The sequence below is a fragment of the Canis lupus genome, chromosome 30, assembly GCF_011100685.1.
Source record: "Canis lupus familiaris isolate Mischka breed German Shepherd chromosome 30, alternate assembly UU_Cfam_GSD_1.0, whole genome shotgun sequence".
Lineage (NCBI taxonomy): Eukaryota > Metazoa > Chordata > Mammalia > Carnivora > Canidae > Canis > Canis lupus.
This window is the reverse complement of record NC_049251.1, coordinates 17,660,514-17,673,143: the sequence shown is the minus strand read 5'-3', so window position 1 is coordinate 17,673,143 and position 12,630 is coordinate 17,660,514. Positions and strand designations below refer to the sequence as shown.

Sequence of the window (12,630 nt, the reverse complement as noted above, 5' to 3'; positions counted from 1 at the left end):
TTAAGACAACACAAAAGGCCTCTCCATTTTTTTATTTTCATTAATAATAAAAACAAGATTGTATATTAAGATTTTACAGTGTGCCATATTTATGCAGTATGCCGTATTGGCCAAAACACCTTTCCATATAATTTGATATTCCATTTCCATACAAGGAGTGGACTAGTAATATCTACGCATGTATTTCTTCTGACAAATTCCTGGGCTGGGGACGGGGAATCTGCCTCACACTCAGAATCAGAGAGGATGTATCGAAGATTTTATGACTTATCTGGAATAAATATTTACTTCTAACCGAATGTGTGTCAGAACTCCTTTATGGAAGACAGCTTAATTTGATAAGCCCCTTTCTCTAGAGAATAGGGAACTTAGTGTATGTGTCTGAAATTTAAATTTTCAAAATGAGACAATAGGGACGCCTGGGTGGCTCAGTGGTTGAGCGTCTGCCTTTGGCTCAGGGCATGATCCCCAGTCCCAGGATCGAGTTTGGCATCATGCTTCCTGCGGGGAGCCTGCTTCTCCCTCTGCCTGTGTCTCTGTCTCTCTCCGTCTCTCATGAATAAATAAATAAAATCTTAAAAAAAAAAATAAAATGAGACAACAGATTTGTACAAAGCAATATGTAAATATATGTAAATCTCTGCAGAGATGCTTGCAAATATGTATCCTTGGCTTTCCTGGGAATACACTTGGCAGCACTAATTCAAAGTAAAGCAAGAGCTCATCCTGAGAGAAAGGGAGGACACAGAAGAGTTGGTGGCAAGGAAGCATTGCACCAGGTCCAAGACAACTCTCAGGAATTAACTGGTCTTTTCTAACATATACCACACCAAGCAATATATTAATATGTGCAAGTTTAGAAAGCATTTAACTCTTCCTGTCACCTCTAGACAGATGGGAAAGATCAGAATTTTAGCCTACGATACCACTTGTTATCTATATATCCTTGGACCACTGTAAAGGGAAATAATAATATTATTTGTTTCATGTGATTATTATGAGTATCAGATGGAATAAGATCTAAATGCACCTTTTAAATTGCAAGGTACTATATGAAAGCTAATGTGTAGTATTATATGAAAGCTAAAAATTATCATATATAGTGGATTTGTACCAAATGCAGTTATCTTCTAGAGAAAATGGAAATTGAATCTCTGGTCAAATTCTGCCTGAATAATTCTGATCATATTTCCTCAAAGAAAGAGGAGCCTAGTATTTCTATTCTGATTCTGTCCTTTTCTTCCATGTCTTTTGGGATTCAAATGAGAAATTTCCCTAACAACCTTTCTTCCAGAACCTATATAGCTGAAGATATATGCTGCCTTAGGCAGAACATTTTCTTGTTGTTTGAAAAGCTTAGGAAACTGAAAAGGGTGATTATACATGGAAGACTGGAAAATTCCTGGCAGTATATTATTGCTGAACTGTCGACAAACCCATTAGCTATGAGCCCTTTGATGCTTATGTACCAGGGTGACTAATAAACAGAAAAGATCCTAAGAAAAAAACCATAAAATCAGTTCATCTCCTGACTGACTGAAAATTGGGTTCTTCATCCATTTTTTTCAGGAGCAGAGACTCACTGTTATTTAGGTCTGATTTTTTCCTTTTGCTGATTGCAAGGCAGACTCTGGGGAATATGTGGAGCAGAAACTACCAAGATCTATGCAGAGGTGGAAAAATTTATTTCCCTTCCCACTTAATCCCTCAGGATCTGAAAAAAAAGAAGAGTACTGGTTGCCTGCCGGAGCTGGAAAATAACTGAGATGACTGTTTTTTCAGTTCATTTACTTCATAACAGGGAGAACATAACCAACACTCAGAAAAAAACAGCCTCTTTGCTCTGCTGCACCGCTGTGTTCTCTTGAGCCAGGAGCTTAGGACTCCCTTAGCAGACCTTTGCTGGATGAAGTTAATAGTTGACCACTTGGGCATTGCTCTTTACCTTCCACTAATTTTCCTTGGCTTTTCTAAAATGGACAGAATCATTCAGAGTGACTTTTCTACTGCTCACGAAGGTATATTTTACCCTCTTATATACCCTCGGAGGGAAACCAAACATGAGTTCAACATCCATATCTTTTTTAAAGCAGCTACAACATTCTAGGTGGGTGTAGAAGGACCATTTTCCAAGTCATTGAATACTTGGCATCTATTTATGGCACCTGACATTCATTTGTCCAATCAATTTTTTATCTTTATTTTTAAAGATGTATTTATTTATTTATGATAGAGAGAGAGGGAAAGGGGGGCAGAGACACAGGCAGAGGGAGAAGCAGGCTCCATGCCGGAAGCCCGACATGGGACTCGATCCAGGGACTCCAGGATCGTGCCCTGGGCCAAAGGCAGGCGCTAAACCGCTGAGCCACCCAGGGATCCCCTGTCCAATCAATATTTACTGAAGTCTTAATATGGGCCAGAACTGGAAATAGACTTATAGTTTAGGCATGATGCCTAACTACACAGAGCTTATTGTCTAGTTCATAGTTTGAAACATAGTAAACATAGCTCAATGAATATTCATTTGGTAAATGTACATAGGCGCCCCAAAGCACTACTTCATAAAAGAAACTTGGAAAAATCCTGAATCACATATACTGTAGAAAACACAGAAAAAGCCCATCTGGAGGTTTCCTAAAGGTGTAAAAGTACCCTGCAGAAGTTTGGCACCCTCACACTGTCTTCTGGGGTATAAGTCTGCATGCCTTTGACGTTCCAATTAACTTGGTGACCCCAAACCCACCTGGTTCCAGGACTTCCAAGGTATAAGAAGAGGCCAGTAATCCACTCATAGACTATTCTCCCCAAGAGTCTTCTCTGTAGTCTCAAGAGGACTTGAAATGACTTCTAAAGTAAACCTAGAGCTATCAGGTCTAGTAATTGATAGTTCTGAACCCATTTGGGATGGTAATAAAATGTTGAACAATTAAAAAAAAATAAGTTACTCAAGTTAGTGGCCAGATCACAAACAGAGCTATGCCGCTGCCTGGACATACAACCAGTTTGAGCAAAAAAAAATGTAGTAAAACAAGCATTACACTATTTTTTAAAATTTTATTATATCAAACAATTGGTTTAATCAAAGTGGTTGAAACTGTTTTGTATGTAGCTATACCCAGTGTCTATTTATTTCTAGGCCAAATATTTTAGGGTTCTTTTTAAAAAGATTTTATTTATTTATTCATGAGAGACACACAGAGAGGCAGAGACATAGGTAGAAGTAGAAGCAAGCTTCCTGCAGGGAGCCCGATGCGGGACTCGATCCCAGGACCCTGGGATCACACCTGTGCCTGCGAGCTGAAGGCAGACACTCAACCACTGAGCCACCCAGGTGCCCCCCAAAATTTTCGGTTTAAAAAGTAGAATTCAAGAGAAACAAATTTCCAGTAATGTTTCAAAATATAAGCCATCTCCTCTATCCCATTCACTTACAACACACTTCTGAATTTTTCTCAGGCCATGATATCCAATGAAAATCATATTTATTTAGTAGTTGTTCCCTGGCAGAGAAAACTAGCATAATTCTCTTGTGACCATACAGCAGAATAAGAACATTAAAGAAAATCTGTAGTCACTCTTAAGCAGTGGTCTTCAGCACTGAAAATACACTCTCTTCCTCTCTTTCTCAATGCTCAGATATAGTGGTTCATTTATTCCCTGTGTATGAATTTATTTGCTCATTTATACATCTATTCATAGTGATTTCATAAGCATTGAGACATTGGGTATACAACTAGTGAAGTTTTCAGTTTAATTAAGGAGAAAGACATAAATCATAAGTAGTCACACTTAGGATTGTAAAATTATAAATTACAGTAAGTGTCAGGAATGAAAAGGACAGGTTTCTATCAGATCATGTGTACTGGATGAATATAGAAATCTGTCCTTCCAGGACTATAGAAGCCACGTTAAGGATTTTGGGTTTTATCCCAAGAGAAATAAGAATCTACTAATGGATTTTATGCAAGAGTGACAAGTTCATACTTGTGTGTTGAAAAGATCACTCTGACAGCTCGGAGATGTTGAAAGGCCAAGTGGATGCTGGAAGATCCATTAGAAGATTTTGCTGTAGTTCAAGTGAAACATGATTAGAGTTTGGACAAGGATGATAGTGATCAAGGATGGAGGAAAAAAAACCCATTTTATATATAGGTTATATATATATATATATATATATATATATATATATATATATATATATATAATCTTGGAGAAGAAGTCTGGGCTAGTGTTACAAGACATTAGGCTATAGATCATAATTAAGACCATGGAAAGGTTAGAATGACCTAGAGAGAAAGGACTACGAAAAGAGAGAAAGGACTACGAAAAGAACACTGAAAAGAAAGTAATGGATATTTTAGCTTTTGCGAGGAGTATTTTATTGATTTAGTTATTTGAGAATTATGATATTTTCTTTGTACTAATAATTAAAATAAATTGGAATGTTAAAATGAATTCAATAACATAAAATATAGATAGCAGATTTAAACTGATTTCAAAGCATCAGTAAAGGAATCTTAAAAAGAGTAAATAAAATTCGGACTTTTGTAGAGCTAAGGCCTCACCAAAATTTGGGCTTTGTCTAATTTTGGTCCTGACTAATAAGGGACTACGAATATACAAAGTCTATTTTTAAAACATAGGACTTTCTCTTAAACCACAATGGGGAGACTCCAAGAGAAAAAATAGGAAGCAAAAGTTCTTTTTCCTCATTTACCTTGAAATTTATGATTCAGTCCACTCTTAGTAGAATCATAATCATCAATCAGTCTTCGATTCTTGGTTGAATCAACATCTTCCACATTCAATTTATTATCATATGGGGAGCTTCTAATGGATTGTCTTTCTTTCTCAATTTTTTCCTTTTCTGTTATTGCCTTTAGCAGGTTCAAGTTATCAACAAAGGAATAATTGCTTTCACCTGGCTTATTTTCTGTAAGAAAAGCCCCGGAGCCAAACACATCCATTTTAGTTAAGATTTTCATAACCTACATTATTAAATTACATCAACATAATTTCTTTTTACCTGGAGGGTATGTTTTTTTAATCTTGTCTGCTTCTGCTTCAGCAATCTGGGAAGTAAATCGGAGGTAGACCTGGTTTTAAATCATTGCTCCACCACTTAACAAATATGACAGCTAAATGATTAATCTCTGTGGGATTTAGTTTTCTTATTTGTAAAATGTAGATAATACTTTCTATTTCAAAGCATTGCCATAAGGATTAAATGAGATGAAATAAAGGGCAGATGGTCTATAAATATTAATTCCCTTCTCCTGTAATATTGGTAAAAGATAAATCTGACAAGCAGTCTTAGAGTGGAGGTGATGTTGAGCTTACTCAGTAATTATACTGAGTATTAAACAGTTATTATACAGTCAGTTCTATGTATTATACATTATTCTATGTATATTATACAGTCAGTTCTATGTATTATACATTATTCTATGTAAATAACTGTTAAGACATACAATTTCCCAAACCATATTTTCCATTCTAATTTCTGTCAATTTATTACTAAGCTCCTGAAGTTTGTGAATTCAAAATGGCTAAAAAGCCACAGCATAATAACATTAAATATAATAACTGAATGAAACTGCATGAAATAGCATTTACAGTCTGACTTTTGACCTACCTGTTCATTCAAAGGTCTTTCTGCACTTAATTCTCTATTATGTAGGGGTTTGTCTAGAATAATCAAACACAAATATAAATTTAATTGTGCAGTGGAAAGACACAATACGTCTCTTACTACATAAAATCTCCAAAAAAGAGAAATTATTAGGAGAAATGTCTTCGGATGACTGAGAAACAAAAACATGTATTAACAAAGATAATCAAGATTATACATAATGATGATCATCAACGTTGCCTTGCTTCTTATCCTGGTGTACTTGCTAAGTTAATAGAATTACACTTTTATTTTTCTGCCCAGAAATGTATCAATCTAACATATAGTTCTAACACTTGGCTTAACAGCTGTTTCCAACTAGAGCATAATCTGGAGTGGAGTGGCATTACTGGCACATTGAAGGCTCTTTTGTCATATGCTGCACATATTACGAATACATATCTGAGAAAGGTTGTAAGACAACTAAAAAAAGAAAAAAAGTCACTTTTTTTTAAGGCAGAGAAACCACCACCCCCCGACCAGTTTCAAAATAAGATATTTCAAAACAACTCATTATTACTCTATCATTCAAAAAGTGTGAGGGGAAGAAAAAAAATCTTTCTGTCTCTAAATTCCAACTGATTTCTCCATCAATATGCACAGATACGACCTGATCAGAAAACGAGGCAAGGCAGTTCACGGTTCACGCTTTACCTTTTCTTGGCGAAATCAAAGGAGGTGGAAAGACAAGTGCCCGCGTACCTGGACTGCCTCCCGGCTTGGGGAAAGCTTGAGTTGGGCTGCTTTGGAGCACCAACACCAGAATCCAAGTGCCGGTCCAAAGGAACCCCATGCTTCCACGCTTGGCTTCCGAAACTGCCTGGCGCCGGGCTCCCGGGCTCCCGGAGCTGTGGCTTTTGTTATGAATGAAAAGGAGGAGTAAAAACAGGAAGAGCTAAGAGGGCGGGTGAGGGGAGGGAGGGCGGCAGGCGCCCGGCGGCCGCTGGAGCTCTGGGCTCGGCTGCCGGGTGCAGGGATCCCAAAGGCTCGGGGCGGGCGGGCGCTCCCGAGTCAGGTCCTCAGGTGGAGGAGAGCGCTGTCCGCGCTCTGGGTGCTGAAGTTCCTGTGACGCGGGGCCGGCCGCGGGTCGCCTAGGGCGTAGCCTTACTCTCCCCTTCCTTGAGAGGAAGTGAGGACGGAGGCGCATGCTCCCTGACAGCCAGAGGCGGGAAGGGATGGCGTCAGCGACTCCAGCTACTCCAATCCCCCGGGAAGGCGAGGGGGGAGGGGCGACTGGCAGGCCAGCGGAGGAGTCTGTGCCGCAGTCCTACCGGGCTCCTGCGCTCAGGGTCACCTGGATTGCCATAGACTTGGACGTCATTGTCGTAACTTCCCAACTGAACGTTACTTCAAGGACCAGATGCCTCCCTGCCCTTGTACCTGTCAAGGAGAGCTAGATAACCTTGTATGAAGGTTTCTGCCTTCGGATAGTTCTGGGGTATCTGCTCCTGAATCCCGTATTTGCACTCTACCTCCTGTACCCAAAATGTAGACATGATTCTTACATCCTTAGAAAAGCCCTGCCTTTGTGATGAGTTGGCATACAAAAAGTCCCTTGGTGCTCTTATTTCTGTCTTAGCTCTACGCAGTCTTTTGAATTGGGGAATTCAAGGGACGTTCTTTCAGGTAGATTGCTGCGATGCATTCTCACTCTCCTAGATGCTGAAGCAGAACTAAAAAAATTATTACCTGTTCCCCTAAGCATGGATGCCCTCATCAGTCGCGGGTAGGTAAACATCAAGGGCCAGTTTCATTGTAAAATTTCCCCTTCCCCACTAAGGGGAAAGCTCCCTCTTCATCAGTACAAGCACCACAAAACCAACCAACCAACCAACCAACCTGCATTTCAGTAAAATTCTTCCCCAGGGTTCAATTATGCCTAAGGGCCTGGCTGTTCCAAAGGTCTTTGAAGAGAGGGGAGAGTCACAAAAAGCATTTACATCGTAACTAGGTCAACTAGGTCATCGTAACTAGTATGTTGCATCGTAACTAGGTGCTTCCTACCTTCTGAGAATATTCCCCCAAAGCCTAACATTATAGCATAAAAGAAGTTATCAAAAGACTTTTAAATGATGAATACAAGAAACAGTAATGTGAGCAGGATGCTGAGTAAGCTCTTTAGTTTCTGATTTTTAAAAGAAGCTTGGAACCTTTCCTTTGGACTGTGGCATTCTGGGAACCAATCTGAATAATGACCAAATAGAAGGATTCAGCACAATCAGGCCTTTGATTTCTGCACCCTTGCTTTTCAAGGAGCAAGTTAGTAATTCAAGTACCTAAAAACAAACAAACAAACAAGCTAATAAACAAATCTCCCTTTTTCTGAAGGTTTTTGAGTTTGGAAGTCACTCAAATACTTTCCTTAAGAATCTGAAGAGTACTTTCAATCTAACAGCTATTTCAAAACAAATAGTTGTTTCTTGGCAGTGATAACACAGCATTATTATCCCAGGATACTGCATTAAAAAAAATTGTAACAATTTAAGATCCCAGCTGATTGAAGAGTAAATTTCCTCAGGTTCCGCTTCTTTAAAACAGAGATGACAGGCTCTGTTTATCTCATAATGTTATTGTGGGGATCAAATGGTACATGTTTTGATCAAGTCCTTTTGATGCCAAGAATATTTTGACACAGCCTAAAAATAGGTTATGAAATGTTTTCAGCACTTAAGAACATTGACGAATATTACGTGAAATAGCCATTCACTAATCCTGACATTCACTCTTGCTTACCTCATTCCTCAGTCTTACACTATTTTTTAAACCATTTTCTCCCATTTTTTAATTGAAATATAGTTGACACACAATGTAACACTAGTTTCAGGTGTACAACATAGTAATTCAACAATTTTATATATTATGTTGTGCTCACCACAAGTGTAGTTACCATCTGTCAACATATGACACTATCACAATACAATTGATTATATTCCCTATAATGTGCCTTTCATCCTGGTGACTTATTCATTTCATAACTGGAAGCCTTATACCTCCCACTCCCTTTACCCATTTAGCCTCATTCTTTTATTTGTCTTGTTTCTGACTTATCTCTCCCCTCAATATATATTTGCAGTTGAGAGAGAGGTTCAGGTGGAGTGAAGGTAAGGGATAGCTACTAAGTACGTTGCATCGCTTACCAAAAATTTTTTAAAAAGGTGTTTGACCTTTCTCTGCCATTTCTCAAAGTGACTGTGTTAAATGTACACTGAATCTAGGTACATGTTATGTTTCTTATCAAATGAGCTGTGGAACACTGAATAAACTCTAAGGCATGGATTTACATTCCTAAGTCTTATGGATGTTTCTGCTGGACTCAGTGTAGGTCTGAATGGAGTGATCCTAAGTTTCATTATTCATTTAGCAGATATTTATTGAGCACTTGAAATGTAGCAGGTATTGAGATAATTGCTGGGTGTACCAAGACAAATAAGATGGCCACTGCTAGTCTTACAGCCTAATAAAGACAAAGGACTGTAATTATAACAACAACAACGAACATAACTATTTACTGTGTAGTTTTCATGTTCTACACATTGATCTCATTTAAATATAAGAGAACAAATATGCACAGACATGTGTTATGGGTCCTCTCTTTTATGTGCAGATTTTAGGTGGTGTGCAAATAATGGAATGAATGGTCAGGCAAAATTTCAAAGAGAATATATCTCTTTTCTTAATAATAAGATTAAAATATTTGATTAGGGATCCCTGGGTGGTGCAGCGGTTTGGCGCCTGCCTTTGGCCCAGGGCGCGATCCTGGAGACCCGGGATCGAATCCCACATCGGGCTCCCGGTGCATGGAGCCTGCTTCTCCCTTTGACTATGTCTCTGCCTCTCTCTCTCTCTCTCTCTCTCTGTGACTATCATAAATAAATAAAAATTAAAAAATAAAAATAAAATAAAATAAAATATTTGATTAGTGTGTATACCTACACTGTAAACATTGAATAGTGTAAAAAATGTTGAAACTACAAGTGTCATTGACACAGATCAGAGTATCATAAAATAGGCATCATGTAATGTACAGGTAGTTTGTCAGTGCTTTCTGTGTATAGGTGAACACACACGTGGATTGTTTGTCATGCTTTCATTCACTGGTGGAGAAGATGCCTTTTTTAAAAAAAGATTTTATTTATTTATTCATGACAGAGAGAGAGACAGGCAGAGGGAGAAGCAGGCTCCATGCAGGGAAACCAACGCAGGACCTGATCCTGGGTCCCCAAGATCACAACCCTGGGCTGAAGGTGGCATTAAACTGCTGGGCCACCAGGGCTGCCATTTTTTAAAAAGATTTTATTTAAGGATGCCTGAGTGGCTCAGCGGTTGAGCACCTGCCTTTGGCCCAGGGCGTGATCCTGGAGTCCTGGAATCAAGTCCCACTTTGGGCATGGCTGCATGAAGCCTGCTTCTTTTCCCTCTGCCAGTGTCTCTGCCTCTCTCTTTCTGTGTCTCTCATGAATAAATAAATAAAATCTTCAAAAAAAGATTTTATGTATTTATTTGACAGAGAGAGAGAGAGAGAGAATAAGCAGGGGCAGCAGCAGAGGGAGAGAGAGAGAAGCAGGCTCCTCATTAAGCAGGGAGCCACAGGTGGGACTCTGATTCTAGGACCCTGAGATTATGACCTGAGCTGAAGGCAGACACTTAACCAACTGAACCACCCAGGTGCCCTGTGAAGATGGCTTTTGAGCTGAGTCTTGAATATAGAAATATTTGAAGGATGTTTTTATTCATTATTGGAAAATAATTATATTAGTTATTGGATGTTTTATTATAGGAAACTTCAAACAAACACAAAAGTAGAGAAAATCCTGAAATTAACACCCATGTATTCATTATCCAACTTTAATGGTCATTATCTCATGACTACTCTTTTTATTTTATATTCCCAACCACTTTGCACCCTCAATGGATTATTTACCTGTAAAAATCCCAGACTTCATATCATTTCATCCATAACTATGTCAGTATATTTACCTAAGAGATAAAGTTTCTTTTATCCTAACATTACTGTAATACCTTTAGCATACATCATAATAATAATATTACCTTAGTATCATCAAATATCCAGTCAGAATTCAAACTTCCCCACTTGCCTTATAAATATTTTGACAGTTGGTTTGCTTGGACCAGGACCTAAACAAAGCTATGCGTTACATTTGGTTAGCATGTGAGAGACACATATGAACATAAGATTGGAAAGACTCATGTTTCAAGGTTTTCTTTGAGTTCCCCAGACAAGTTAGTTTCTTTCTTAGAATACTGTGCACACTTCCAATGTGGCATGTAGCCCATTGCGCTGCTTTTTGAATATGCTTCTTTTTCCTATTTCAAAAATAATAAATGTACATCAAAGGAAAATTCTGAAAATACAGATAAGCAATGAAGGGGAAAATCTGGTAGAGATAACTACCAACTTTTGGTGTATGTTCTTTTGGTGCCTGTTTTTTTTTTTTTCTAAGAAAATATTTTTTATATATCTTTATAAAACTATATTTCATACTATATAATTACTTACATAATTTATCCCACTAGCTATTTATCCCACTAAACTAGGAAATCCTCAAAGGAAAGGATCTTGTCTTACTTATCTTTCATTTCTCAGCCATCCTTACAGCATCTGGAATCCATTTGCTTAAATAAATGAATAAAATGACAAGAATTACCAGTTCACCTTTGGTATTCAAATGCTGAGATTATGATGGGTGTCCCACACTGGAAGTCTTACAGTGCCAGGAGCTGCCGGTTGCCAAAATTGCTGTTAGCCCTTCCATCAGTTTGAATTTCCACTCAGCAATTTTTTTTTTTTACACGAAAGAGTAATCTTGCAGAAGAGGTGTTCTTGAAAGGCCTAAGAATAGAGAGGAAGAGCTGGCAAAGGCCCTTACAGCTACAAAGTTATAGGAATGAATCTGTTACAGTGAAAGAAACTGACACAGGATACCAGCACTAGATATAGTTGCTGGTATAACTCAACAGAGAAGTAGATGTGAATCTGGAAATTCACCATCAGAGGAAAGTTGAAATAGCCAAGGGTAATGGAAAAAAAGCAGATAAAAAGACTAAGACAATCAAGGAAAATGAAGGCATGGAAATGGAAAAAAAAAAAAAGTATACAAAGAAAGTGGGCCCAAATGACAAGATCTTATAGGTTACCTACAGAGTGGGAAGTGCCAGAACTGAATCTGACAGTGGGAAGGAGAAGGTAGCTGAATGGTAAACTACTCTTGTTCACATCTTTACCTTGGTTGTACCATGGTTGAACCAGATGGAGTCAGTCACCTGCTCAAGGCACCATGGAGAGAGGTGTAAGATACTATAATGGAAGGCTCCCTCCAGAACTACAAGAGCAGAACACTTTCAGAAGGAGTCAGGGTGAAGATATAAGACAAACACTGCATTGTGGAATACAGTATTTAATATGGATTAAACACTATTGAGTGAAAAATATCAGGTTTCCTATTAGCACTATGATTCCTATTTATAAAAATTGTCCATGAGTGTGTTATGTTGTGTGCACAGAGAGTTATCTAAAAAAATTATTTCCCACAATATTTACAGTGGTTTCCAGTTAAGAGTTTTTTCTTTGTTAATTAGGCAATTTTGAATTCCTTGAATTTCAACATAAGTATATATTGGTTTTGTAATTAGAAAAAAAGCAATGCAATCTATGTAAGTAATAGATTACATACTATATACTATCCTGTATACTTCATGATGTTTCAGAGAATTGAAATGAATGATTTTCTTCTGGGATATAGGAATAAATTGTGATAAGATCAGCTGAGAGAAAATTAAAATCTGGTGGGAATTTTTTTTTTTGAGATTTTATTTATTTATTCATGAGAGACACAGAGAGGCAGAGACACAGGCAGAGGGAGCAGCAGGCTCCACGCAGGGAGCCCGATGTGGGACCCGATCCCGGGTCTCTGGGATCACACCCCCAGGCTGCAGGCGGC

General features: G+C 38.3%; 1 protein-coding gene across 4 annotated transcripts in view; it reads right to left on the bottom strand.

The window, feature by feature from the left end:
• The window catches only part of SCG3 (secretogranin III), a 98,037-nt gene that overhangs the window by 26,012 nt on the left and 59,395 nt on the right, over window positions 1-12,630 (bottom strand). The window contains exons 4-7 of one of the 4 annotated variants that reach the window (XM_038580422.1): window positions 6,326-6,525; window positions 5,636-5,688; window positions 5,027-5,072; window positions 4,718-4,933 (exon numbers count right to left, since the gene is read on the bottom strand). In XM_038580422.1, the coding sequence (XP_038436350.1) occupies window positions 4,718-4,933; window positions 5,027-5,072; window positions 5,636-5,688; window positions 6,326-6,525 (515 nt within the window). Of the gene's footprint in view, window positions 1-4,717; window positions 4,934-5,026; window positions 5,073-5,635; window positions 5,689-6,325; window positions 6,816-12,630 lie in introns of those variants that run through there. The other 3 variants (XM_038580420.1, XM_038580421.1, XM_038580423.1) reach the window with 3 other exon arrangements.